General features: G+C 51.4%; 7 protein-coding genes across 7 annotated transcripts; 4 read left to right on the top strand and 3 right to left on the bottom strand.

Annotated features, from left to right (window-relative positions):
• Positions 1-472: 472 nt before the first annotated feature.
• Positions 473-2,709, top strand: hse1 (Class E vacuolar protein-sorting machinery protein hse1; the record flags this gene model as incomplete). Its single annotated transcript, XM_014691807.1, has 6 exons — positions 473-515; positions 599-759; positions 852-1,607; positions 1,668-1,740; positions 1,798-2,004; positions 2,060-2,709. 6 exons carry the CDS (start codon positions 473-475, stop codon positions 2,707-2,709), a joined length of 1,890 nt encoding a protein of 629 aa, XP_014547293.1.
• Positions 2,710-3,105: 396 nt separating this feature from the next.
• G6M90_00g039380 (uncharacterized protein) lies at positions 3,106-6,672 on the bottom strand (the record flags this gene model as incomplete). Its single annotated transcript, XM_014691806.1, has 2 exons — positions 3,106-3,453; positions 3,589-6,672. The coding sequence occupies 2 exons, from the start codon at positions 6,670-6,672 to the stop codon at positions 3,106-3,108; spliced, it is 3,432 nt and encodes a 1,143-aa protein (XP_014547292.1).
• A 986-nt stretch (positions 6,673-7,658) lies between these two features.
• Positions 7,659-8,392, bottom strand: ntf2_1 (Nuclear transport factor 2; the record flags this gene model as incomplete). Its single annotated transcript, XM_014691805.2, has 6 exons — positions 7,659-7,769; positions 7,846-7,947; positions 8,010-8,081; positions 8,140-8,204; positions 8,279-8,296; positions 8,383-8,392. The coding sequence occupies 6 exons, from the start codon at positions 8,390-8,392 to the stop codon at positions 7,659-7,661; spliced, it is 378 nt and encodes a 125-aa protein (XP_014547291.2).
• A 1,823-nt stretch (positions 8,393-10,215) lies between these two features.
• SEI1 (Seipin) lies at positions 10,216-11,507 on the top strand (the record flags this gene model as incomplete). The annotated part of the gene is made up of 3 exons (XM_014691804.1): positions 10,216-10,218; positions 10,290-10,474; positions 10,547-11,507. The coding sequence occupies 3 exons, from the start codon at positions 10,216-10,218 to the stop codon at positions 11,505-11,507; spliced, it is 1,149 nt and encodes a 382-aa protein (XP_014547290.1).
• Positions 11,508-13,196: 1,689 nt separating this feature from the next.
• On the top strand, positions 13,197-15,054 carry G6M90_00g039350 (uncharacterized protein; the record flags this gene model as incomplete). The annotated part of the gene is made up of 3 exons (XM_014691803.1): positions 13,197-14,217; positions 14,281-14,639; positions 14,710-15,054. 3 exons carry the CDS (start codon positions 13,197-13,199, stop codon positions 15,052-15,054), a joined length of 1,725 nt encoding a protein of 574 aa, XP_014547289.1.
• A 1,515-nt stretch (positions 15,055-16,569) lies between these two features.
• imp2 (Septation protein imp2) lies at positions 16,570-19,487 on the bottom strand (the record flags this gene model as incomplete). Its single annotated transcript, XM_066130252.1, has 6 exons — positions 16,570-16,739; positions 16,790-17,696; positions 17,751-18,869; positions 18,937-19,232; positions 19,280-19,384; positions 19,445-19,487. The coding sequence occupies 6 exons, from the start codon at positions 19,485-19,487 to the stop codon at positions 16,570-16,572; spliced, it is 2,640 nt and encodes an 879-aa protein (XP_065986273.1).
• An 835-nt stretch (positions 19,488-20,322) lies between these two features.
• not1 (General negative regulator of transcription subunit 1) lies at positions 20,323-27,046 on the top strand (the record flags this gene model as incomplete). Its single annotated transcript, XM_014691801.1, has 3 exons — positions 20,323-20,899; positions 20,992-26,936; positions 27,008-27,046. The coding sequence occupies 3 exons, from the start codon at positions 20,323-20,325 to the stop codon at positions 27,044-27,046; spliced, it is 6,561 nt and encodes a 2,186-aa protein (XP_014547287.1).
• Positions 27,047-27,438: the final 392 nt, after the last annotated feature.

Here is a 27,438-nt window from a genome sequence, read left to right as displayed (position 1 = left end):
TAGCGCAGCAAGAGGCGCCGGGGGCGACGGCGGCAGTACCAGAGTACCTGGCACAGGGCTCCCGACTATCGCCTTGGATATATTAAAATATACTAGCGTCGATAGGGCACTTCGCCAAGAAGCTGTACACTGTACCCGTCAGGCCCGCCCCAGGCCCCATGGCTGCTGGCCTAAAGTCACACCAGGTACTTACTTAGAAGTATGCCGTCACAGCAGCTCAATGTTCAATGTTCTCTTCCGGCACCCGCCCGCTTCAACCTCTCCACCACCAGCAAGCGACTCCGACACCTACAGACCCTCCTCGTATAATCCATTCCTCGTGCTGCTTTACAACTGGTCGCATCCCTATAACAGACACCAGAAAATCAAGGTGCGAGGCGGCGCTGAGCTTCAGCAACCACCAAGCGGACAAGCCGACACCAGTCATTAGCTGCCTCGCAACGTCATCGCCTACCAGCCAGCGTCTCCCGCCATGTTTCGAGCACAAGCCGCCGGACCGTTTGATGATGTCGTCGGTAAGCTTCACACGGGGTCCTTTGGCCTCAATAATCCTCCCCTGGGGACCATAGCTGACATGCATCTGCTTCGTAACTCACAGCCAAGGCGACCGACGAGAACCTCACCTCCGAGGACTGGGGCGCCATCATCGAGGTGTGCGACAAAGTCGCCAGTGATTCCAACGGGTCCAAGGAGGCCGTCCAGAGCATGATTAAACGCCTTGCACACCGTAACGCGAACGTACAGCTATACACCCTGGAGGTATGATTTTCTGCACAATCACCACGTAACAGGAGACGACGCCGTCTCGTGGGTCGAGTTCGCAGCTGACCTGTCCCTGCACCACCCAACAGCTTGCCCACGCCCTATGCCAGAACTGTGGTAAACCCATGCACCGCGAAGTTTCTAGTCGAGCATTTACCGACGCGCTTCTCAAGCTGGCGAATGACCGAAACACCCATTCCCAGGTCAAGGCCAAGATCCTCGAGAAGATGAAGGAGTGGGCCGACATGTTCAGCAGGGACCCCGAGCTAGGCATCATGAACGATGCCTACCATCGCCTCAAGCAGACCAACCCGACATTACAAGCCCCCAGCGCCCCGCAGAAGCAGGGCCTCACCGACGCCGACAGGCAAAAGGAGGAGGATGAGCTCCAGATGGCTTTGAAGCTCAGCTTGCAGGACGAGGAGCGAAAGAAGGCAACAGCGCAGGCCGGGCCCAGTACGCAGAGCAGCGGTACCAACCAGCAAGAATCCGCGCCCGTTCCGGCTGTTTCTGCTGGCACCACGGCTGCAACCGTAAGCAGAGTGCGAGCCTTGTACGACTTCGTGCCGTCCGAGGCTGGCGAGCTCGAGTTCAAGAAGGGAGATGTGATTGCAGTTCTGGAAAGTGTGTACAAGGATTGGTGGCGGGGCTCTCTCAAGGGAAACACGGGAATCTTCCCACTGAATTATGTGGAAAAATTGACGGACCCTACTCCCGATGAACTGCAGAGAGAAGCGCAGATGGAAGCTGAGGTGTTTGCTGAGATCAAGAACGTGGAAAAGCTGCTTACCTTGTTGAGCGCGTCGAATACGGCTCCCCGAGAGGAGGACAATGAAGAGATCTCGGTCAGTTTGCTCTGTCTACACGTGCCGCGGGTGTCCGTCATTATGTTAACCCGAGCACAGAAACTATACCACCAGACTCTGGCTATCCGACCAAAGCTCATTAAGCTCATCGAAAAGTACTCACAGAAGAAGGGTAAGCACTCGTGCTTTCATCTCTTGTCAAGGACGCATAGTTAACCATGATTTATAGATGATTTTACCCAGCTCAACGAAAAGTTCATCAAGGCTCGAAGAGACTATGAAGCTCTGTTGGAGTCGTCCATGTCTCATCCTCCTCAACACAGCTACCAGCAGTACGCCATGCGTCCGGCCGCTCCAGGCCAAGGCTATCCTGGTGGCGGATACCCTCAGGGACAGCCGCCTCAGGATCCTTACTACAACCAAGCACCCCCATCCGGTATGCAACCTCGGACTTCCTCAACAGTAGCAATACCTTCAACTAACGTTCCCAGACCACCCTCACTATCAAGCCAGCTCTCCAGCCCCCAACAACTTCCAGTCGCAAGGCAATCCGGCTCCCTTCTACGTCGCCGGAGCAGAAGTGCCATCCCAGGCTCCCGGCGCCCAACCTCAGCAACAGCAGCCTCAGCAATACCCGCCAAGAGATGACACGCCCAGCCTTGGACCACCCTCCGGGAAGCAGCCGGCACCCGTCAACCCATCCTCACCTCCTCCGCAGTCCTTCACGCCCTACTCCCCGCAGCCTCCTCAGCAAAACGCCGCTCCTTACTCCCAAATGCCCAGCCAGCAACGACCACAAAGCACGTACGGCGCACAGGAACTCGCCACCTCGGTCTACGACTCCCCCATTGCACCGCACAACCCCAATCCCGCACCCTTCGGGCAACAGCCGTACCATTCCTACAACCAGCCCGAGCAGGCTCCTCCACCAGCGCCGACGGGCCAAGCGCCGCCTCCGCCGAACTCCATGTCCCCCGCGCCGCTGCAGCCCGGTGGCGCTGCGGCGTACGATGCTCGTCACGGACTGCCTAGCCAGGCAGCACCGGAGACTCACCCCTCACAGCCGCAGTATAAGCCGTACGTGCCGCCTGGCGATGGAACGTCACCGAATGACTATTATAGGCAGGGGAATCCGTACTAGGTGTCTGTATGGGGAGAAGAAGGGGCCGGCTGGTGTAGCTAGTTAATGTGATATGATGTTGACTCTGTAATTTCATGTCAGATTTGAAAGTACCAAGTGTAGATTGCAGCTGCAAACGAAGTGGAATTATCGACAGTCTATCGAAGAATCAGAGCTCGGGCGCCACGCCCGCCAATGCCATCCATGTCCATTTCCTTTGTCAAAAACCGCGCCTGTCCCGCCTCCTAGTGAAAGAAAACAATACGAATTACAGCCCGTCTACAGATACCAGACCACAAAGTTGTAGAGCCATCCAAGACAGATACCAGGTCGTAAAAGCATGTCAAAACCTAGAGAGCCCTCCCCACGTAGTCTTATCATAATCATCATGCAGACATCAAACAAAGCCCCTGGAAATCACCACCTCCTCCCAAACACGGCACTCTCCTCCCTGACAGGCTTCCGCCCCAACAAGCCTCTGCCTGCACGCTCGCCGGTAGCCTTCCTCCTGTCCTCCAATGGCCCTGGCTGCACGTCCTGATGGTGCCCGCCAGGCTTGAACAAGTCAATAATCTCATTGATACCCAGCTTCATGGCCTCCTTCTTGGCGCCGCCCTCGATCGTCTGTTCCGCCAACTCGCGCTTTTTATTCTGCAGGTCAATAATTCGCTCCTCAACGGTATCAGCCACGGTGAGTTTGTACACAACCACATCAACGGTTTGTGTGAGGCGGTGGACACGGTCGATTGCTTGCTCTTCGACGAACTAGTGCCAAATGTCAGCCTCTTTCGGATCACAAGGGAAGGCATGTAGTCTCTTTCGGCATTCCTGGGGTGTCGTATTGGCCAAAAAAAAAAAAAAAAGAAAAGAAAAAGAAAAAGAAAAAGAAAGAAAACCTACCGGATTCCAGAATGGTTCAACAATAATAACCCGCGTAGCGGCCGTCAAGTTCAACCCTAGGCTGCCGCACTTCAAACTGCAGAGTAGAACTCTCGTACTCTGGTCTTCGCGTAGTCGGCGGAGACTCTCTTCGCGATCATCATTCTTCATGCTGCCGTCGTAGCGCGCGTATTCGAAGCCGTCTTTGTCAAGAAATGGCTCGACAAGATCCAGCATGGATGTGAATTGGGAAAAGACGATGAACTTGTGTTCCTTGGCTTCGGCGTGAAGAATCTTGGTCACCTCGCGGATTTTGGCTGATGCGAGGACTTGCGTTTGCTTGCCGGAGCGGAGCCACCCGCCATTATCTTCATCGTCTTCAGAGGAGTATGGTTCTGACTCTGATACATCAGACTCAGAATCGTCATCCTCTTCAGAATTAGATCCAGCATTCGATGTAGAAGCCTCGGGCTTTGGTTTCTTGTCCTCTAGCGTTTGTGAAGCCATTGCTTGTGTTAAAGCATCCACGGATAGGAGTGAGTCGTCCTGAGCGGCTTCGTCAACGGACTGATAACCATCCTCCTTCTTGGCCGTCTCATCCTCAACAACAAAGCTACTCAGATTGCTTTGATCCTTATCGTCTGCATCATCCTCTGAATCTTCTGTTCCAATCCAGTCACCACCACCCTCTGCATTTTCATCTTCTTCGCCTCCGGCCTTGCCCAAATGCACGTTGCCGCGCTCGCCGTCAGGTACAAGCCAACTTCCGTCACCTTCTTCTTCATCATCACTGTCTATGATGGCATTTCTGTTTCGTGGCCTGCGGGTTCGGAGTCTTGGTCGCTCTTCTTCATCGCCCTTGGCCTTGGCTGCCTTCTTTCCTTTTGACTTCTTGCTCCTCTTTCTTGTCGATCTCTTTGGCTTCTTCGTGTGTAGCTCCTCATTGTTCTTGAAATACTCCAAATCATCATGGCATTCGGCACAATTCTCCCGACCCAGCGTAGTATCATCCAAAGTCAGTTCCCTGCCACATATTGAGCACGTCTTCGTCACAATACCCATGCCCGCGAACATATCTACAACAGCATTCAGATCGATATCCTGCGACTTTTGACTGGAACCGGTGGAAAGGGCGTCCTTATCCTTTTCCAGCTTACCCTCCACCAGTTTGGGATGATTGCAGGCTTGACGAAGCCGCAGTAGGAGGGTAAAGGCGTTTGCGTAGCTGAGTTTGTTTTGTATCATCACCTCCATGCTTTTATCCGCACGAGCCTCGAGCCGGTCATAGAATTTTCGCTCAGCAGGAGGCATCTTAGCAGAGACAGTGACCACTTTACGCTCCGTGTGTTTGAAACCCGTTGTCGAAGCCTCGCCAGCAGCGCTTGGTTTGCCACCAGGGTTCAAAGCACCTTCTTTCTTCAAAATCTCCTTGGTGCGTCTCTTCATGAAACAGCGCAGAAGACTGTGTAGTCGGCGAATGGCAATGTGACCTCTGCCATTCTTCATGGGCTGGTCGATGTGCTCCCTCCACTGCTTTAGGTCGTCGTAAGGACTAATACGGAGGAATTTGATCAATGACTGGAGCTCATCCAGATTGTTCTGCATTGGAGTTCCGGACAGACACCAGCGATATTCTGAACGCAATGCACAACATGCCTTGGTAGCCTTGGCATTGCGATTCTTGATGCTATGAGCCTCGTCCAGAATGACTCGCCACCACCGTAGTCCAAAGCAGCCTGCTTTCACACCATTTTCGGCATCCGACGAGGCGCCATGCTCTGAAACAAGGATCTGGAAGGTGGTGACGACGACGTCGTACAAAGCCAGCTGTTTGAAGTCCTTTGTTCTCTGAGGCCCATGGTGAACCAGAACCTTGAGACCGTGGGATTTCTCAACCTTGTCCTTGATTTCGTGCTCCCATTGCCGAATGAGGGCGAGAGGGGCGACGACCAGTGTCGTTTTTTCGAGGCCCCCAAAATGTTTCTTCCATCCAGTGCTGTCCTTTCGAGGCTTTTGGTTAGTGATGATGAGTGACACACTCTGCAGTGTCTTTCCCAGTCCCATATCGTCGGCAAGAAGCCCGCCTTTGGGCACCTTACCACGCTTCACGGGACCAAGCTCACGGCCTCTCATCCACTCCACACCCTCGACTTGATGGGGCAATAGTTTCACCTTGAGGCCGTTGACGGTACCATCCTTGCCGATAGGACTTCCTTTTTTGACCTTTTGTGTTGGAGACGGTATTCCTTCACCTTGGGTTTGATGTTGGCTTTGGGAGCCTTTTGGCTGTGGTTGCGACGGCTGTGAGGCTGCAGCATCTTCTGGTTCTTCTTCGTCGTCGTCCTCCATTCCACCTTCCAATAGAGCTTTGAGATCTTCGTTCGCCTTCTTCGGATCGGTGTAGAATATTTCGTCAGAATAGGTAGCCCTCGACTTTGACGGGCCGTTGGACTCGAAGATGGGCATCGCAGGAGGCTTGCGATCTTGATATACTGGTGGTCTGGGACCAGACATCTTGGTGCCTCCAAGGTGATGCTCCGGACGGCTCTTTTGGTGGATGAAAACGTCCGCCTTCTGCTTACGAGACGATACCATTTTCGTAGGATGACCAAATGTAGGGTGGCCGGTACTGGCGTTGCTTGCAAGGCTTAACGGATCCATGCCCTGCGTATGCTGGGACTTGACAGACCCGAATCCGCGGTGTAGTTGATCAAAAACTGCATCGAAGTCGTCTGGAGACTGTTCTCTCTTGGTATGAGAAGGCTGGCCCTCCTTCGGAGGCTGTCGTTCGTTGACCATGGCGCCTATATCTCGAAGCGCCGGATCTGATTCGAAACTGTCTTTGCTTGCAGACGCTCTGGCAGCACTGGTTTGTGCTGGAGGCCGGGAGGAGGAGTTGGGGAAGTCGGGCTTTCCCCAGGAGGCAATGTTGTTCCTGGGTTTAAATGCAAAACTTGCGCCCGGTTTCTGGCGGTCATTGGCAGTCATCGGAGCGTCGTGTGTGAAGTTGGGCACCAGTAACGAGCATTTGCAGGGTTCATTGTTCACAGCTGCAATGTTTCTTCGGTGTTGGGCGACAAAGTGCCCGTCAACACGCCATGACATAATTGCCCCGGCAACGTTATACTTGCCTTGTACCCGCTTTGTACCGCCTTCACCCTCCCCGCCCTGCACCAGTAGACACATATGCGCGGAGATACTGTGGCCGACACCAAAAAAGACTTCGATTCACCGTGCAATCCGGCGCGTTGCTCACTGTGCTACGGAGTACTGATTCGAGGGATCTGGAGTCTGGGCCCTGTATAGTGTACACCATATCACACCGGTTGACTTGCTTAACCATGTTGAATGCCAAGGCTGCGTGCGCGACTTGCATATTTTCGTGCTACGTGTATGTCATTTTCGAACCGAAATCAACACATCTAGCAATATAGCTGGGCGTCGATCCTGTGACCAGATGCATGAAGCCTACTCCGTACCTAGTACTTTGGTTGTGGTACCTTAACATGAAGTGAGGCGGCAGACACCAAGTAGGACAGACTGAGGGCTTCCAGTGCAATTGGGGCCATGATTTACCCTCTGGGGTTCCAAACCGACCTAGTAGCTCCGACCATTCCCTAATGGAGGACTGAAACGGTTCTTCGCAGAAGTGGTCACTGTCTCAAACATGGCGTCGCGGCTGTCCATTGTCTCACGCATAGCCGGCAATACACTTGCAGAGCCCGTATACATCATTTGATAGGCCCGTCAAGTCAACTTGTCGAAGGGTTCTGATTTCTCCCAGGACGAGGCCACAAAGAACATTTGAGAAACATGTCAATATACTACATCATTTACAACCATACAAGGCGCGTACATGGCATAGATTGGTTGATTATATTGAGACTTGCTTATATGGCTGGTCCAAGCGGCTGCAGCCGGAAAAATTGAGAAGATTGTTCGTCTAAGCCAACCAAGCATCTTGATCAAGTATCTCGCTCCGTATGCATCCTGGCCCCTCAAATCCGCACTTCGTAACAAGCCGGCTCCCCGCCTAACAATAACATCATGTCAACGACGAGGGGTCCTCTCATATCGGTCCTCGAAAAGATTTAACCGTAAACCAGCTTGAAGATGTCGTTATAGACGTAGTACTGGCCGCTGGCATCGCGGCTAAGCTGGAAGGACTGGGTGTAGTTCATGGGGCGCTGCTCCTCATCGACCTGTTACGTGTGTTAATCGTAACCATCGAAATGTGCTCTTGACCCCTCGGTGTGGTTGTTTTTGGTTGTTTCATACCAGGAGCTGTCCAGTGACAAGAATGATGATGCCTCCATCGCTGTTGGAGGGCTGGGCATCGAGGGTCGAAACCTGGTGCTTGACTTTTTGGAAGGGAAGACCCTGAGTCATTGGTTAGCGCTAATATCCTGTCTGATATCGGAGAGCTGAGGACTGTCGCATACGGCAAGCTTCTCGACGATGCTGTTGGCTCCGAGGGAAGAGGCTGACTCAAAAGTGAGCATGGAATTTTCACGCTATGGAGATGCGTTAGCGCCTGGCCGTTGTTGTTATATTCGCGCAACAGTAGCTCACGTAGAGAGAAGCCAGGCCTTTGCGGTCGGTGTCGAAGGTGTTGTAGTAGAATTCAATAAATTGCTCTACACCAAAAGGTCAGATCCGAAGGGGGATTAATCGGAAGCGCGCCACAAAAGCATGCTATTATCCCACATACTAGCAATGTCTTCGAAGTCTAGCGTTGAGTGGTTAGCCAACATGTTGGTTTGCTTCCCTGTTTTTTTCCCCTCTCACGACACAAGGGCAAAGGGAAAGGCTTACTGGTGGCCATTTTAAAGGATGGTTGGGCCAAATGAGCCGCTACCAGAGACTAAGTGACAAAGACGAGAAGCTAGAAAGAAACCAGAGAGGCTGAGAAAATCAGATTGTTGGGTTGATCGCAAGATGTGTCCAAGGTGAGAATCAACAACACCAGTATCGGGTGGTAGTGGGGGTTGAGGGGCACAGTGCAGATTTGCTCATTTGACTTATTAAGCGCGGGGCATGTCTTGCAGGCTGACGCGCTGTTGTGCTGCAGCCCAGCGCCTTGCTTTCACAATATGACCCGACAAACGAATGGCGGGATGGCTCGCTTAAGGGGGCCGTGCATTTATCCGAGCATGCTTGCTTCCTGCCCCATTGAAAAATTGCTGCTTCGTCTGTCCTCCATAAATTTGTTGACTTTTCTCCTTCTTCTTCAATGAAGCACAACAGTTCCAGGAAAACGCCTTGAACATGTGAACAATGAGTTCTAATTGACATGTTCAGGCGCTACGCACCGCTTAAATGGTATCCAAACCGCTTCATCCCATGGTAAGCATACTCCAGTCTTTGCATTTTATTTTGCTGCACCTTGCTCCCTTTGACCCATTGCTGGCAGCCTCTGCCTTGTATGATGACACATTCTTCTTAAGAACGGCCAACTGAATTTTCATGTTGATTTTCAATTTATCAAGCTCAACAGTCTGACTTGAAATTATCTCATCTATTAATTTCCGCAAACTTTGCCCAAGCCTCCTTGCTAATTAGAGACAATTGATAGGACTACCGCTTTTACTTGCTTCGAGACTCCTCGTCAGACACTCTGTTCAAGATTGTGAAGCCTTGATGCATGCTGCCCATCCGGCTCGCCCACGCAATCTGTAGCGCAGCGACTTTGCCGTCCATGCCACGCTTGAATTGGGCCGGATGGCACCGGCTGAACAGAATAGGATTCAACGGCACAGTAACCACCACGGCCCAGTGTAGTCTCTAGAAGCGTGGTGTAAAACGCCAACTCGGGTTGATAGGCCACAAGAATCTTGTCAAGCTTGTCAAGATGAGCTTGGTCGCGGAATGTAAATGTGCCGCAGCCTGTCTTATTGTAGGATCCCCCAGGTTCGCTGATCTTGAAGGACGGAGGGACCGTAGTGTCCGGGCGATTACGATAAACCTTATTCACGAGGTCCTTGATGTCGCCGCTGATGGCCTTGATTTTGTCTTCCCATGTGTGTCCTGCGAGCAAGTATTCCTAGCCCTGACCGCTCAATCGTAAAACGTACGCCTTGTCAAAGTCGAACTGATAATTCTCTGAAATACCAACTTTCTCCTCTATCAAGTGATAAACAACAGTAGCCCCGACCACATTCGACGTCAACGCCGTATTCCAAACGCAACAACACCAACAAACTTGGCATCAGGCGGATAAGCTTGCAGTCCGTAGGCATGCATCCCGTTACTATGCGTAAACACGGCACAGCCCTTATACAGCCTCCGCTGCCAACCCAGAGAATAAAAAAGAAATATCGAGGCCGCCCCTAGGAGCCGTAAACCTAATCTACCTAGGATTCTTGATATCCTCGTGGACATCCTTGGGCTCTGGGATCGGAGAGACTTTGGGCGCTCAGTGTTGCATCCCCTCAGGTGACTCAATGAAGCCCAGCGCGGCGCCACTTGCCCATTTCAGTCATGAGCTCAGCTTCTTGGCCCACCAAGACACATGCCAATGCTTCGAGTTCAACAATCCAGTCCCAGGTTGGCAAATTCGACCCTCGATGGTGAACTCCTCTTCCGCATCGTATTGCTCCGAAAACCACTTGGTTGTGTCTCTAGATTAGGGGCGCTCTCGCAATCACCATGGTACGACCGTTTGTTTCTCTTGGCTGTCCTGATCTTCGGCGCGTCATGATGCTAAAGTAACACCTTCTTAGGAAACCCTTGAAGAGACAGCGCGAGTGATTACCTCGAAACCGGCACAGAGGGCTGCCGTGAATGTAGCGCTTCTGGTTTCGAGTGCAGTGACACTGTTTGGTCTGGCGTCACTCGCAACGGCCCTTTTCTTCCAGAACTTTGTGCCCGATCAGTTTATTACAACGCCACTGTATCTCCAATACCAGTATGTCGCGCCCATTTGTCGAGGGGACGGTTGAAAATGCACCGACTGGGGCTGATATAATGGCCGTCACAGATCAGGAACAAATCCGTACGGAGTCGCGCCACTTACATATCCTTCCCCGAAGCTACAGCAAGACTATGATATTTCGCTAAGCTTGTCCATGCCACGATCGCCGCCCAATACCGAACGAGGAAACTTCATGGTGTCCCTGTATCTGGTCAAAGATTCCGTCAACGACTACAAATCTGACTCGAACGGACGAAAGACTCTCGATGACCGACACTACCTCGAGGCCAAAAAAGTGCTCTTCAAGGCCCGCCGATCCGCATTGATGCCGTACGAAGATCCTATTCTTTCGGTGGCCAAGCGTGTTCTCTTCATGGGCTATTATCTTCTGTTGCCGCGTTCACAGGCTCGTAGTCTTACAGTTGAGCTTGCTGAGCGAGTTAGCTTTGACAAAAGCGCGCTGCAGCCAACAGCCGCGTTTATCGAGATTGAAGCCGGACAGGATATACAAATTTACAGCGCCTCGCTGACCCTGACGGCACAACTACGGGGACTACGATGGTTGATGTTTCATTATCGGTTGATCACATACATGACATTCACATTCTTGTTTTGGGTTTGCGAGGTTCTTTTCATGTGTTTGGCTTGGGCTATATGGAGCGCAACCACGACACCCCAGGATGGGAGAAACATGGGCATTACCTTCCGAGATGGCGAGGGGGACGACATAGATGACGAGCATGATGACCATCCTGACCGCACTGCGGGGCCTGTTGCTCATGCAAGATACGCAAGAATACAGAGAGAGCCTGAAATCAAAAAGGAGGAGGAAGATGAAGAGCCGCAAAGAAGATTGATATATAATATACCAATGGGCGAGGCGGAAGCGGATGATGAAGATGGCTTTGACGATGGGAATATTGTCGATGGAAGTGGAAGTAGGGGCGATTCGGGAATTGGGACGAGTTACAAAGAGGAAGGCAGTGAGAGCCTTCGACGACGAGCTTCTCGAGATGCGTTGGAATGATTGATGGCACGCCTACTTTTATATGGTTTAGAAAGTTTGTATGATACCCTTAGCTTTCTGTTTTAAAGTAGTTTCAGCCCTAGTGATAGTCTGTATGCTGGCTTTCTTTCGTTTTCTTTTATGCGTTCGTGTTCACAGGGTGTGAACCACGGGTAGAGTTTAACTCATGCCTTGTTTTTTGATGCAGGATTTCGCTTTGTTTCTTTGCTTTCTCTCTTTTTCAATTCTTCTTTGAAAGCTGGGGCTAGACACAGAGACCATTACGAGCTGGTTCCTGTGAAGGTGAAGCCCAACGTTCTCAGTGCAGCCAATCACAAGTTTGATACGGGGTCACCAAACAGACGGGCCTCGGAGCCGGTCAAAGCAAGCAACAGCCAGCGGATCGAGCCGCACTGCCGGATCAATGGGATGGTGGTCCGTCGAGTTCTGAGACTTGCGTTGGAGGGGCTTGGAGCGGGATTGGGCCAGACACCAGACCTGCAGTGCCAGTCCCACTGCGCTTGGGCAATTCGTTGCAAGTATTCGACCAGATCAGTACCTGGCATCGCGTTCGATACCATGATATACCAGAGTACATTCGTGTACAAGCTACAGGACTTTTGATGGGCTACACATAATATTCTGCCAGAGACTGTAGGTTCAAGTGCATACTTACTTACACAGCGTTAGGTACCTAGGTACTTAGTACTTAGTACTTACTTACTTAGAGTACTTAGTATGTAAGTACCTGCGAAGCTAGCCACTCACCAGACGCCTTCCGGAGCAGGACCTGACCCTCAGAACCTCCGAGCACCATTCATCAGTGAGGAGAACTTGACAACTTTGTTGAGCCCAATCGACAAACGGGCGAGTGTCAACGGGGGCCGCCCCCTTCGGGCAGTTCAGTGCCCAGTGCCGCCGACTCAACTGGTCCGCTCTTGGAGGGGCAGCTCCCAGTGCCGGCTTCAATGTTCATAGCTGCCTGGCGTGTGCAGTGCTCCGTTGCTCCAACATTAAATGCTCCAGTGCTTCATTGCTCCTCTGAGCGCTCAACCCTGTCCACCAGACCGCTCAACTGTCAGGTCGAGGCCACAGTGCCCCCCCAGCGAGCCCTGAAGTCGTCACCCACCAATTTGCATCGTTGAATGTTTGTTCGCTCGTGTCCGGCACTGTTCTTGCTCTCTCTCTCTGTGTGTGCGTACTGGTGTGTGCGTGCGTGCGTGTGACTGTGACCTTTGATTGGGACTTTGGCTGCAACTGGTTCCTGCTCCAGTCGGGTCGGCAACCTTGGCTGCTCCAAATATTTAAACATCTCCCCCAAAATCCATGTCGTTGCGTCCGACGGTTTTACGGTGCAGCAGCCTCGTCTTGCATATTTTACCACTCCACGTCGTCCTCTTCCTCGACTAAACGACAACGCCAAACGGCCGCTGCACGTCCCGCCTCCTGCTCATTTTTCGGGTCGTGTGCTGTATTGGGGATGGCTGCACGCTGAACGTCACCACTCGGTCATCTTCACAGAGCTCCAATTCTCATCCTAAACTACTCCAAGCTCTACCGCCTCACACCGTCTCCCCTCCGTGAGGCGAGCCGTATCGCGCAAAGACGACGCCCAACGACCTATCCGCCGGCCCGTACCGGTCTCTTACCATCTGAAGCATCTGGTCGAGACGCGTTGACACTCCCCGCAGTCGGTCATCTCCCACCACCATGCCCTGCTTCAAGGGCATTGCGGTGAGCATTCACGCAAATGGCGCCCCGCTTCCTGAATACGGCATGCAGAAGCAGTCGAGAGTCTCCCGCATCAGTACCTATATCCCCGTGCCTCAGCCGAACCTGACGGCAGATTCGAACAAGCCCGAGCCCGCCAAGTTTGCCATCTCCATCACCCTGCTGACTGCTGGCCTTGCGATTCCGTACTCGGCTCCCAAGCCTACTGACAGCAATCCGTATCCCAAGCCTCAGTATGTGGGCAGCCTCCAACCTGCTTCTGGCCGCGACCGACCCAAATTTGGTGGCATGGTGAACCCGTATATTCCCATGACGAACTCGGAGAACGAGACGATTGCCGCCTATATTTACTTTGATGGCCGAGCCAAAGAGGAAGTCGCCACTCTCCTACGGCCAGGCGAGGAGACGTGGGTGAATAGTCGTTGGGTCCAAGTTCCTGATGCCGAAGGCGGTGGACTGGCCGAACGAGAGTTCTTATTCCGCGAGGTTGGCTTGGAGCGTTGGCTGAACGGGCTTGATCTACAAGGCCATGACGCTGCAGAGAAGCTGGAGAAGCGCCGCCAAAAGTTTGAAAAACGAAGGCGGCGACAGACGCTGGTACAGGAAGCAGGTACAGGCACGGATACCTCTGGTGGCCAAAAGGATACTTTGCGGTACGGTGCGGACGATGCTTCACCAATCGAGGCAGTATTTGATTCCGATTCGTGGTCCGATGATGACGACGAACCCCCCGAGGCAACGGGCCAGATCAAGGTGGCCATGTTCCGAGTCCTGGCCTCTGGTGAAATAAAAAAGGGCGAATATTCCCCTCAGTTTGACGCTCACGACGGCGATGAGGAAACTGGGAACGGTGAAAACGTCGGCGCCGATGTTGAGCACACCACGAGCTTTGCCAAACCGAAAACACTCGATCCCAAGACGATTAGTACTCAGACGGTGACGGGAATAGATGGCCCCGATAGACCTTATGCGGTGTTCACCTTCTTTTACAGAGGTGACAGTACGTTTTCTCACTTCTAATTTGCGTCTCTTTCCCGACGGACTAACAGTTGTGCTTTACTAGGGCAATTGCAAAAAATCGGCGTCGTGCAGTCTTCAAAGAACCCTCAAGCCACCCCCGGTTCCGCTAAAAGACGGTCTGGTCAATTAGACTTCTCCAATCTAGGGCCCCTCAAGGCTGGCGGGACGGTTGGGTTCTCTGCATTCCGTGATCAGACCACTGAAACGACCAGGCGAAGAAAGGCACGAAAGAAGAGTAACGGAAATATTGCTGAAGATAGTGACGATGACGACGACGACGACGATGACAGCACGGATAACCTTAATAAGATGGATGATGATGACAAAGATGGCGAAGAGAAGGAAGCTTCTGAGGACTCCAAGTTTGGAGGTGAACTTGCAGATGGTGTCAATCGTATTCGTGTAGGTGTATTGCGGAATGCCCTTTTTTTGCTTTGTATCTTGAACGCTGTTCACTAACAGAGAGACACAGCTCAAGCGGGCGCATTCGGCTGATCCAGACAGCCACTCAACTCCAGAGACCTCTCAGCGAGGCCAGGCCGAAGACAGTCCAGTGCCTCAGGTACCGCCGAGCCTTCAACCACCTAGTTTTGTCCAAAGTGGGAGCGATGTACCCGTAGACGCTCTCATTGGGAGTCCACTGAAGAAGGCTCGACCCAGTGTGGACGTCACGAACACGGGAGAGAAACTGAGCACGACACAAAGTCTGAGTGCGGCCCTAGATGCCGCTGTCTCTGTAACGTCTGCGCCAGCTACAACGTCTACAACGACAACGACAACACCACCATCCAAGGTGGACGAGGAAGAAGAGCTGTGACCGCTCTGTTTGGACAGCAGTGTGTTTCACAATTATGCTCGCGTGAGAATTGTCCATGATACTCTCACTTGCACAAAGACTCCAAGTCTTTTGCATTGACGAGCGAAAGATGTGGCTGCCGTCCTCTTCTTTCCCGGGAAGACAAACGTAACATTATCAGCGACGGCATAGATTTGACACACACCAAGGAACCACGAACCATGAGGCATATTACCGATGCTGGAATGAAATCTAGAGTCAAGGGCATATAGCCCGCAAGAGTCAGCGGGATTGGCATGTGTTGCTATTGAATTAAATACACCAGGATATGAAGAGCTAGTATCATCCAGGCAGTCGCCCAGCCATTTACCTTGACTTGCTCGAGGTTGGGGAATTGGTTACAGAAAATAAACGTATAGGAACAAATTTAAGCATATCTTGCCCAAGAATGTAGACAATGCTTTGTGTTGTGATTGGGATAGCTGCATGTAAACTTGGAATGAAGATGAGATGTTGTGTCTTGTTGGAGATGAACTGGCATGTCTTTTCAAGTCTCTGGATGATAATCAATCACACTGAAAGCGAAAATCATAAATGTAACATTTCTGTTGGCTCGGATTATCACATAGTCTTCTAGGAATGCACTTCCGTGCTCAAGTTCATTCAGCCGCAACTCGTTGAATTTCTTCATAGAATACATCTAAGTAGATAGTATCTCGTACATGCTCATTCATGACTCCAAAGCACCGGCGTAAAAGACAGCGAGAGGCATGCCAACGCTCTCAACCACGATATTAACCCTGCAACGCGAGAAATCGTCAATTCTTGACCCTAACCGGCATATAACGATAGCTCTCCATGTGATTGCGCATAACAGACGATCTACTGGATGCGCAGGTACAAGTAGGTTGACGGCTCGGACGTAGATGCAGAGGTACTCGACACAATTCCACCACCTCGCCGATCTTCAACAAGATGCTCTATACACAAGACGTCAAGTAAAGCCAATTCTGAAAAAGAATAGGGATATGCCTACCTTTCTAGGTACTTAAGTAGGTAGGCAGATACGCCACCTTCCCAGATACATGGGCTACCCCTGCAAACGATCTGGTTCTTCGCGTCAACCACAAGGGCATACCTGGCGACGCTCTTCAAGCTGTGCCGGCCGGCTAGGCATTATTTATGTGGACGCATTATTCGTCATGCGAGAGGGAGGCTGCATTTACTAACAATACGTTACGTACCTAGTAGGTAGTCAGTGCCATCATCTCTCCTATAAAAACCTTACTTCAAGTCATATCCCCAGCTCATCAATGATAATCAAAATACAATTTGCAATCTAAGCTCAATCCCAGCTATTTGCGTGACCCCAGATACACTATTATTCCCTTATTCCAAAGCGAGCGTAAACCTCCGGCACTTACCACATACATAACCAACAGAACATATACAGAGCCGTCATCCTACTCGCAGTGATTCGTCATGCATTCCATACCATGACAATATGTACAACATTCATTATATCTGGGAGTCCATCTAACACGGTTGAAGATAGTTACTGGGGACCAGCCCAACCCGTCCATTGCCGCCATGGACCTCGGCTTCCCACCAGCCATCATCCTGGTGGCGGAGTACGGCCAAGTAGTCGCCCTTGGCAAATCCAAGCTCCTCGGGAATAGCGGCCTGATACATGTACAGAGCTCGAGCTGTTCAAATCATTAGCCAAAATCTCTGTCAGCTTTGGGGAAGAACCTACCGAAATGCAAGATGGGTCTACCATCTCGCGTGTACTGTCTGGAGGGATCAGCAACGCTCTTGCTGCGAGGTCGTGATCCCCCGTCGTATAGGTCAACGGCACCTCTGCCTCTCTGAGAGCCGTAGCGATCATCTCCAGCCGGGGCCAATTGCACAGCCATGTCAGATCCACCACCATAGCTGCTACGAGGTCTGTCGTAATCTCCTCTAAATGAAGCCGGAGAAGCACCCCGAACAGAGCCCCGAGTTGATCCGTGGGGGGATCCCGATCCATAGTAGCCCTGGCTTGATCCTCGCTGCTGAGATACGCTGACCTGGGATGCATTTCGATGATGACCACTGTACGGGTTCGGAGATGCAGACCGGTACCGCGAGTCGCCGCTCATCCGGGGCTGAGGAGATGCGCTGCGAGTGGGTGCTGGTGAGGCAGCCCGAGGCATATCGCTCCCACGAGTCGCGGGTCGCGATGCCGGCGATGCGCCACGATTTCCGGCATTGCCATAGACAGCACGGCTCTGATCCGTCGCTTTTTTTGTTGCTTCCTTCATAGCCCGAGAAGTAACGGCGGGTGGTGGAACCCCCAGTCGGGAGACGGAAGCTTGAGTATTGTACGAAGGGGGTGCTTCACGACCACTGGGTCTACCAGATCTTGGATCTGCTCCCGGAGCTGGGGTAGCTATGCCATGATAGTGGTCCGCAGACATCCTAAGTGATGACTGCTTACCCAGATTGACATCCTTCAATTCCGCCAAAGCCATGGCAATGGGGTCTGATTGATCAACGTCTTGTTCACGCCCCTGGCCAGGTCGTCTGCGAGTGTCAGGCGTAGTGACGGGAAGCACGTTCTGACCGACACCCAAAGCCAGGCTTGCATTTGCGTCAATAGGCTCAGGGCTTGCAGTACGCTCCTATCGAAAAGTTAATCTCCACGGAAGAGTGTAGCCGAGGAAACATAGACTCACCAACTCTGCTCTGCCCGGAGCAACATGCCACGTGCTTCGGTTTTGGGACGGAGCTTGCACTTCTTTGGTGCTTTTCCGGCGAAATGGACTGTGGTTCTGAAAGAAACCACTCTTCTTCTTCAGTACTCGCTTCTCTGGGCTCCGAGTTTCCACGGGTTCTTGCTTCACGGGCGAGGCCTGTCCGCTTGGAGGTTCAACACTGGACAGGGAAGTAGGAATAGAATAGTCGCTGTGAGATTCACGGCTAGAGGGTCGAGCCGAATGTGGTTGTGAGCTGCGGTCCGACTGGGGACCCGGAGGCCCAGTTCGACACAGCATCGTCATGCCGTCCATAGGATAGGGATCATGAGGGACCGCAGCTAGAGGGCCATGCTGATTTACATCATACTGCGGCGGCTTTTGCTGTCCCTGTCCTCGACGCTGTTCGTCCACAGAGTTTCGCATTGGCGGAGGCGCCTTCTGAGGCGTCACTATTGCCTCGCGGCTGGTTGGCTGCGGGGGCTCCCTGGGTTCCCTGTGTGCCAAGTTGTTTGCCAGCATGGAGTTCGGGTCGTGGTGAGATTCAAAAGTTGATGGTTGAGGTGAAGAGGATCGGAAGGCTGGGTTGATGCTTCGTGGGAACTGGGCCACGGAGTAATTATCATCCTCTGACACTTCAGACTGGCCATCATTGACATCACCTCGGCAGAAGTTGATGTACTTTGGGGGATCAGGGATTTCTTGGCCTGTTCCTCTCTCTGTGATGAAATGGATGATGTCCTTCTCCACCTCCATGTTCTCAAGTGATAACCTGATTTTCTCGCATGATGCGTCATCACTAACGCAAACTGTGGAGGAAACATTGGCAAATGTCCACAGGCTGCTCTTGCTGAAGTCCAGACGCTCCTCTTCGAGGTCTTGGAATTTGTCTGCCGCAGCCTTCCATTCTCGGTTCCACCTGGCTGTAGTCTCCTCCAGTATTTTCACGGCACTCTCGTATTCAGTGTTTGCAGTGGCCAGAGAGATTTGCGTCTTCTCCAGCTTTGCCTTGTTACGACGCTCTTCCTGTCCCATCACCATGTGTCCCTGGGCTAGGTAGCCTTTGATCTTCAGGCACTCTTGCTCATACTTGTCTCTAGTCTGACAAATCGAAAACCATCAGCATTTTATTCTGGAAATTTGTCCCGTAGGATACGCAAAGACCTACCTTGTTCACCTGTTGCGTCTGCTGGATTTTGGTTTTGAGCAGCTTCTCAACCGTATTTTGCACAATCTTCCGTCTTTCCTTCATGCCGCCGGCAAATGCCGCCAATGGCTCTTCCAACTCTGACTTCATCTGGGCGGCGATACCCTGGTGTTGTTTGGCCATTGACTCCACCTCCACTCTGACAGTATCCAATGATGTCTTTAAAGAGCCCATCTCGTGGGAGCCCAGAGACTTTCGGCTGAGGTGCAGTAGCTTTCTAGCATATTCGTCTTCAATTGATGCGCGAGCTAGAGTTCCTAGAGCATCAGCGTTTACTCAAAGAGGTAGTTTTGAACAATCGTACCACTATAGAATGACTTAAGCTCGTCCGATGTAGTCTTTGCACTTTGCATCCGCTCCAGAAGCGGCCCGACTCCCGCATCTTCCTTACCCCAGAAATTGTTTGCAACTGTGATATGAGACCATTAGAGTGGCTTGATTCCAAATGCCGTCATGACATTGTACTCACAGGACAGCGAGACCGCTGGTGCTTCAACGGTTGGGGCAGGCATCTTGCCCGGGTATGGGATGGTGATCCCTAGCGATTCTAATATCTAAGAAATAAATGATGAAAATAATCAAAAAGACAGATCAAATAGAAACATTCGATTAATAGTTACACCATATAGGTTGCCTTTCTCTTCGCAGTTGTGTGCTCCAAGAGAGGTGCCGCACTTACAATCGCGGAATGCCACTGGGATCAATGTTGGGGTTGCATGCCCAGCTAGCTCCCGATCGTTGGCAGGGCAACGCCTCGCATGCTCACGTGATCACTTCAGCCCGAGCTTCGGGAAGCCCCTGCTCCAGGGCTCGGCGGAACTTACCGCCGCTCTCGTGCATCGATTTCTGTACAACGCCTTGCCTCGTCCTCACTGCCCGACAACTATCACAACCCACCACTTAATCACCGCCCTCTCAACATCGAATTCCGCTCCTAGCTGCATCACGCACGGTCTCCCGTATTCTGACGACGACGATCACGATTGTTGAACTGCCGCGGAGCTTGCCCCCCCAAGCTCTCCAATCCTGCAGCATTCCTTCGCGACTCGCCCTCGCCTGAAGCGTTAAACCGACAGTGCTGTAACGAATTGTTCAGACCGACTCCAGCAACAACGATCAAATCTGCCATCCTAGCTGTAGGATCGCGTCCACCACAGCTTCACCTACGACTATCTTGCCGTCGTACCGCGAACAAGCCTACAAAACGAATCAACCCCCATGTAGGAACTCTCCTGACGATCCTCTTCCTACGACTATAACGTCCCTCGTCCCTGAGCCTACCTGCCTGCCAAAACTCCACAGGCAGGCGCTCCACAACCAAATCTTGATTGCTGCTAGTATACCTCCATGGTCCCTCCGCAAAGAACGGGATCATTTTCTCCAAATCCAGCTCAGACTCTCCAAACTGGAAGTAATCATTCTCCCCACCCATCGCACGCTGGTGTCCTCAGTGCTGGCGCAAGCCCCAGCACTAGCAGTCCGACAGGGCCCAGCTCTGTGGCGAAGATTGTTGTCGCACAAGTCTACCTTTTACTAAGTACTATCAAGGAAGAAAAGGAGGAAGTCAAGTGGGATTCTAAGGGTGCTCAGCTACAAAAGCTCATCGATGAGAACGGAATGGAAGTTTTTTCAAAATACTTCACCCGGCTAGTTGCCGGAAATGCCTCCCAAATATTTCCCAGCCTCAATCGGCCGGTCACAGGTTCTGGCAATTACCATATCCTTGTGGCCGAAATGCGAAAGATTGCACACGAGCCAGATCAGGCCAGGAAAATAGCCGAGTCGGTCGAGAGTGGAACCGAGGATATCTTCCGGGATTTTGATCTCTCGACATTCATGGACAACTTCAAGCTTGATGCATTAGAGAAGACGCTTCTGGCCTTGGCCTTCAAAACTGGACCGCGCTCGGACCTGAAAACTAAAGGTATGAACACTTACGCTGCAAAGCAAAAGCTCCAGCAAACACCTATCAATCATACTGTACTGACACAACGCTCTACGGGGCTGATGCGACAGCTGATGCCATTTTGTCTGCAAATTTTTCTACATTTCTGGATATCATTTCGCGTCCTGACATCGAAGCACACGCGGACCTATCCCCAGCCTTCGTAGCTCTCGTGGTCGACCGATTCATACAATACCATCCCCCCAGCTTCAACGCCTCCTCTCGACGTGATTTACAGATTTACGTAACCAAGCGATATCTCAGTGTCGACCAGGCCCCTCCATCTGAAGTTTTAGCAGCGCTAGACATCGGTCGAGTTTTAGCTGATCGGCCTGCGAATGCCCTGGCAAGATACGTTCAAAAGACTGGCTCCGAGTTCACTAGGGACGAAGAGGCTTGTCTTTTGTATCTACAAAGTCGACCTAATAACATCCAGCTTAATTCCGAACAAGTCTCCGCCGCCCTCACATATGCCACAATTAGCCAATCACCCGATCACAACCCTACTGTTCTCGTTTCTGCGCTTCAACGGGTGCTTCCAAAATCCTTTGATTGGAATGAGACGGTCTTGTTCTTCGATCAGCCGTCCGCACGAATTTCGTCCTCACAATTCCTTCGACTTTATACTGCATTGCTACCAATTGCAAACGAATCGAAATACAACTTCGAAATCCAGAGACTTTGGGGAGGGTCTTGGAGTGAACCAGAAGCTCAGCTATCTTTTGTCAGTGCGTATGCATCTTTGGCACCAAATCAACTGGATGCAACAACCATTCCTGGCTTGAAGAGAAGTATCTCGATCGAGGATTATGTCAATTCTCCGGCAAACGTGAGAGAGAGAGCAGCAGCAGCAGTCAAACACCCACTAGTGTCTGTCGCTGCTCTCTCCGCAATTTTCAACGTTGCATTAAACTCTGTCCACGCGTCGCAGAGCGTTGAGGCCAAGCGGTTATTTCAGGAAGTCGTTGTCCCGAACCTGGACATCTTCTTGGTGTCTGCTCTTGAGGTTCCACGAGACACTTGGGCCCCAATGGCCGTGGATACTGTAACTTCACTGTTCGAAAACTTTTTATACAAACGGTCCCCTGAGTATGATTTTGTTTTGGACAGCCTGTGGAGGAAGGACAAAGAATGGGTGATTCAACGATTGATTGACGCCCATGCGGTTAAACCCGTGGATCTTCCCCTCATCTTTGAACACGCATTGCGGCATAACTGGCTCGACGTTCTGGTCTACCTCCCAAACGGCTTTGGCGTCGACATGGCTGCTTTAGCTCATACCGAGGGCTACTTGGACTTGAGCAACTGGGCAAGCATTAACGCAGAGAGAAGTGTGGAAATGTCTAGGACACTTTTGCAGTTTCTCTTAATCAAAGCAGAATTAGAGATACGGTATCAACGGCCATCTGACAGCCAACCGCCAGCGAAATCAAGTACCAGCCTTCAAGTTCGTACAGTGTCGGCTCTCTTACAAATTCTGGAGGACTTCTTGCCCAAGGCACCCGTGCAAGACCTTATCATGGTTCAGCGTCTCTGTATCACGGCATACCCTCGATTGATCAATTATGGCGAAGGTTACGATGATGTTATCGATGAAAATGGGAAAGATGGTAATAGCTTGCCGGCCACAGCTAACAGCAAAATGGAAGATCATTATAAGAAAATGTATGGAGGCGAAGAAGATGTGCGCACCATTGTGGACATCCTGAGGGAATACAAGCACTCCCGAGATCCTTTAGATCAAGACACGTTCGCCTGCATGATCCATGGCTTGTTTGATGAGTACAACCATTATCAAGATTATCCCCTGGAGGCGTTGGCTACAACTGCTGTGCTCTTTGGTGGCATTATCTCTCACAAGTTAATATCAGACCTACCATTGAAGATTGGACTTGGTATGATCTTAGAAGCCGTCCGAGATCACTCACTTGACAAGCCAATGTATAAGTTTGGTCTCCAGGCCCTGATACAACTCTACGTCCGTTTCCAGGAGTGGCCAGGTTTTTGCAGACAATTGCTGCAAATACCAGGTCTTCAAGGTACCGAAGCCTTTAAGAGGGCTGAAGATGCTGTCCATGATCATGAAGGAGATCTTGTTCACTCCCGCAATGGAGCTGGCACACCGCTTGCGCTGGCATTCAAATCCGATACTTTTACGAATGGTAGCTCTGAGGAGCAACCTGGAGCCGACACGCAAGCTCCACCTTTTACTGCAATTGGCGTTGATCCCATCCCCCCTGGATTTGAGTTTGAAGAACCAGGCGAAGAAGAGCAGGGCAAGATCCAGTTTGTGTTAAACAACATTACTGAAGGGACTATCCAGTCTATGCGAAACGAGTTACGAGAGATGCTTGAGTGCAAGCATCAGCAGTGGTTTGCCAGTCACCTGGTGGAAGAACGTGCCAAAATGCAGCCTAATTATCACCACGTTTATCTAGAGCTTGTTACTCTTCTACAAGACAAAGCGCTATGGGATGAGGTTCTCCGGGAAACATACATCAGCGTTTCAAGAATGTTGAATTCGGAAGCGACAATGCAAAACTCCACCGAGCGAACACATCTGAAGAACCTGGGTGGTTGGCTCGGCTTGCTGACTCTGGCCAGAGATCGCCCAATCCGGCATAGAAACATTGCATTCAAGCAGCTGCTCATCGAGGCCCACGATACGAAGAGGCTCATCATCATCATTCCTTTCGTTTGCAAGGTTCTCACCCAGGGTGCCAAGTCTACGGTCTTCCGGCCCCCGAACCCTTGGCTTATGGACATCATTCACCTGTTGATTGAATTATATCATCATGCCGAGTTGAAGCTTAACCTCAAATTCGAGATCGAGGTCCTCTGCAAGGGTCTGAACCTCGACCACAAGAGCATCGAGCCGTCAGGTGAAATTCTAAATCGGCCCGCTTTAGAGGAGTCAACGGAGGTACTGGGTCCTGAGCAACTGGAAGCATTTGAGAATATATCATTGAACGGACTTGGGTCTTCTGTTGGCGCGGGCATATCAACCCAGGCCGTGGCGGCTACTATTCCTGATCTGGGTCCTCTGATCACTATTCCACCTACCAATGAAATGGTTATCAGCACGACACGACTGCACGAAATTGTCCGAAACGCTATGACCCGAGCGCTGCAAGACATAATCCAGCCCGTCGTAGATCGATCCGTCACTATCGCGGCGATATCGACGGCTCAAATGGTTCGAAAGGACTTTGTGGCAGAACCAGATGAGAACCGTATGCGCGCATCCGCGATAAGCATGGTCAAGGCGACCGCTGGCGGCCTCGCTTTGGTGACTTCAAAAGAGCCCTTGCGGGCCAATTTGACCAACCACATGCGCAACTTGTCCAATGAGCATACATCCGGACTTCCTGAAGGCACCATCATCATGTGCGTAAACAGCAATCTCGACCTTGCCCTCAGCATTATCGAAAAGCAGGCAGAGGAACGAGCTGTACCGGAAATTGAGGATATGATTGAATCAGATCTTGAGACCAGACGACGACATCGCTTGCAACACCCCAACGAGCCGTTCTTTGCAGCTACTGTGAACCGTTGGGCAATGACTATCCCAAATCCATTCAAGTTGTCTCCCACCTCGAACGGTCTGAATCCAGAGCAAATGGCTATTTACGAAGATTTTGCTAGACAATCTCGAACCACACCAGCCGCAGCGCCCTCGCACGCTACATCAGCTTCAGACGCAACACGAACTCTGGCCAACGAAGTGCTCCAGGAACCGTACACAAATATTCCCAATATTCCCACGCCCGCAGAGACCCCTTCAATCCAGCATTTAGGCACACAGATGCAGCCTTATGCACCAGTGCAGACCGCTGCTGCCAACGCCATACCCAGTGGGCGCAATGCTGGTTTTCATCAGATGGATGTTCGGGGGCTGGCTGATAAAGTAAATAGATTGCTCCAGGAACTGCTGAGAGTGGCAGGCGAGGCTCGGGAGGATCACTTTTTGGATCTGCCCAGACCACATATTGTCCTCGACGTTGTTGATGCTCTTGTTCAGTTGATCATCAAGACCTCTCAGAACTCGGAGGAATTTGCCATTTACGCCGCTGAGCAGATTAGTGCGCTCATCTTCCAACAATTCGAGGATAACCTGACGCTCGAAAGTCTGGTTCATGTGTTGGAAACACTTAGGAAAATTTCTGGCCATGCTTTGAATAGCCGTGTGCGTGCCCTTTTCAGCCAGCAGCCGGGATCGAACTTTTTGAGTCTGCAACTCCTTGCTGCGCTCATCCGCACCGACTTGCTTGATTGGAGAAATATTGACATGGCAATGTCCAAGGCCATCGAAACCCGTAAGGATGGCTCACTCGAATTCCTTGAACACATGCTTGACCTCGCATTACTCAACAACCGCCCAATCGCACTATACGCCGACTTTGTTCGAACACTAGAAACCGCCTGGGCTTGGATATCTGAAGACCCTAACAGTGCCGCTGGACAGAGGTTGAAGACGAAGCTGATGGGCTCAGGACTGCCTCAACCATCCCGTGGCCCTACAGACGCGGAAAGTCAGGGAACAGCCTTCCGACAAGACCAAATGGAGTATGTGTTTGAAGAATGGGTCCATCTCTGGAACAACCAGAACGCACTCGACAAATCCACCGCCGTCTTCATTCAGCAGCTGCAAGCCAAGCAAGTTATTCGGGATAAAAATGACTTTTTCGTCTTCGTTCGGACTGCCATTGACTTGTCTGTTGACCGATTTGAGCATATTCTCCATGCCGGTGCTATAGGCGATGCATATGTGATGGTGGATGCCCTTGCCAAACTTATCAGCATGTTCATTAGCAGGAACGAGGATGCGTCAACCTCTCGTGCTTCATTCCTTGACTCTGTTTTGGTGTTGATTACGCTAGTTCTCAACCACCATCATGTCAAGAGAGGCGAACAACTGAATCAGAGAGTATTCTTCCGCTTGTTGTCAATGTTACTGCATGAGGTGCACAATGAATCTGAGAACCTCTCAGAGCAGGAACAGCGTAACATGATGCTGAAATTCGCCGCTAGATTCAATGACTTGGGCCCTCTGCGACTCCCTGGTTTCACTTTCGGATGGCTCTCTCTCATCCAACACCGGGTCTTCTTGCCCGTCATACTGCAAATGCTGGACAATGCTGGATGGGGCCTCTACGCCAATCTCGTGGTCCAGCTTCTTGACAGCCTCAGTGAACAGCTGAAGGCTTTCAATATTTTGACCGTATCAAAAGAAGTCTATAGGGCAACTCTCAAACTTCTGGTTGTCCTGCAGCATGATTTCCCCGACTTCGTCGCGGGCAACCACGTCAGGCTTTGCGCCAGCATTCCTCCACATTGCACCCAGCTGCTCAACGCTGTGCTCTCGGCGAATCCCCAACAGGGATATACCAAATTGCCCGATGGAAAGGAGGAAATCAAGACATATCCTGGCTTGATTGAAGAAGCCAAATCAATGTTGCAAGAAGGTGGGTTATTGGATTTGGTAGATCAAACTCTCCAGGTCGGTCCTTCGGAAGACGTTGTTGCCCAGATTGCCCATGCCATGACACAGAGCGAGCCGCAAGAAACTGCGTACGGGCATATCGGCGTTGCGGCTAACCCACACGTCATCGGCTCCGTCGTCATTTATATTGGCAACCAAGCCGCCGAACGACTATCCCAAACATCCTCATCGATTTCGGTTACCGGCAGCGAGCCAGAGGTATCAACTTTGTCACTCCTCATTCATGAACTGGCTCCAGAGGCTAGGTACTACTTGATTGCCAGCATGGTGAATCAACTACGATTCCCGAATAGTCTTACAGAATTCTTCAGCCAGGTCCTTCTCTATATTTTTGGAAAGGATCTTAATGATCCTGAAGAGTCAGACATTCGTCAGGAGATTACCCGAGTGTTTCTGGAGCGACTGGTTGGATACTGGCCTCAGCCATGGGGTCTCATGTTGACGGTTTTGGAACTTGTGAAGAACGAAAAGTACATGTTCTTTGACCTTCCTTTTATTAAATCAACCCCAGAGGTACGCTCCGAAACAGCACTGACCCTTTGAGAACCGGGCAAAAAGATTGCTAACCAACGAATGACATTTAGGTCGCAGATCGGTTCGCTGCTGCTCTTCAAAGAGCTTAAGTTGGGGTTACTTTGGTGTGCATGTCACGAGAGCAGTAACGTGCACCCAAACTTTTAATGGAGTAGTAACGCCGTAAAGACTCGGGCGGCGCAAGATTCAGGGAATCCAAGAAGACATCGTGTCCATATTTGTGACTAATTTGAACGGGAACAACGACAACAAGAATAGCATGATTTAGGAATGGATATGACTCAGAGCCGAGTACACGCGACTTGTCTTTGTTTTGGGGGAAATAGAGACGGGGTACACGGGGGCTGAAGTGTGCTGTAATACCTGTACTAATGTACGATAGACGGGCGTCTGCCATGATGTAGTGCGGAGGTCAAATATCACGGCGTATCATTTTGTTCTTTTTTGGTCAAGAATCAGCATGCGGCGCGGGAGTTGGCTT

This window comes from Metarhizium brunneum, chromosome 2, assembly GCF_013426205.1.
Source record: "Metarhizium brunneum chromosome 2, complete sequence".
NCBI lineage: Eukaryota > Fungi > Ascomycota > Sordariomycetes > Hypocreales > Clavicipitaceae > Metarhizium > Metarhizium brunneum.
The sequence above is the reverse complement of the archived record's forward strand: the minus strand, read 5'-3'. Positions and strand labels throughout refer to the sequence as shown.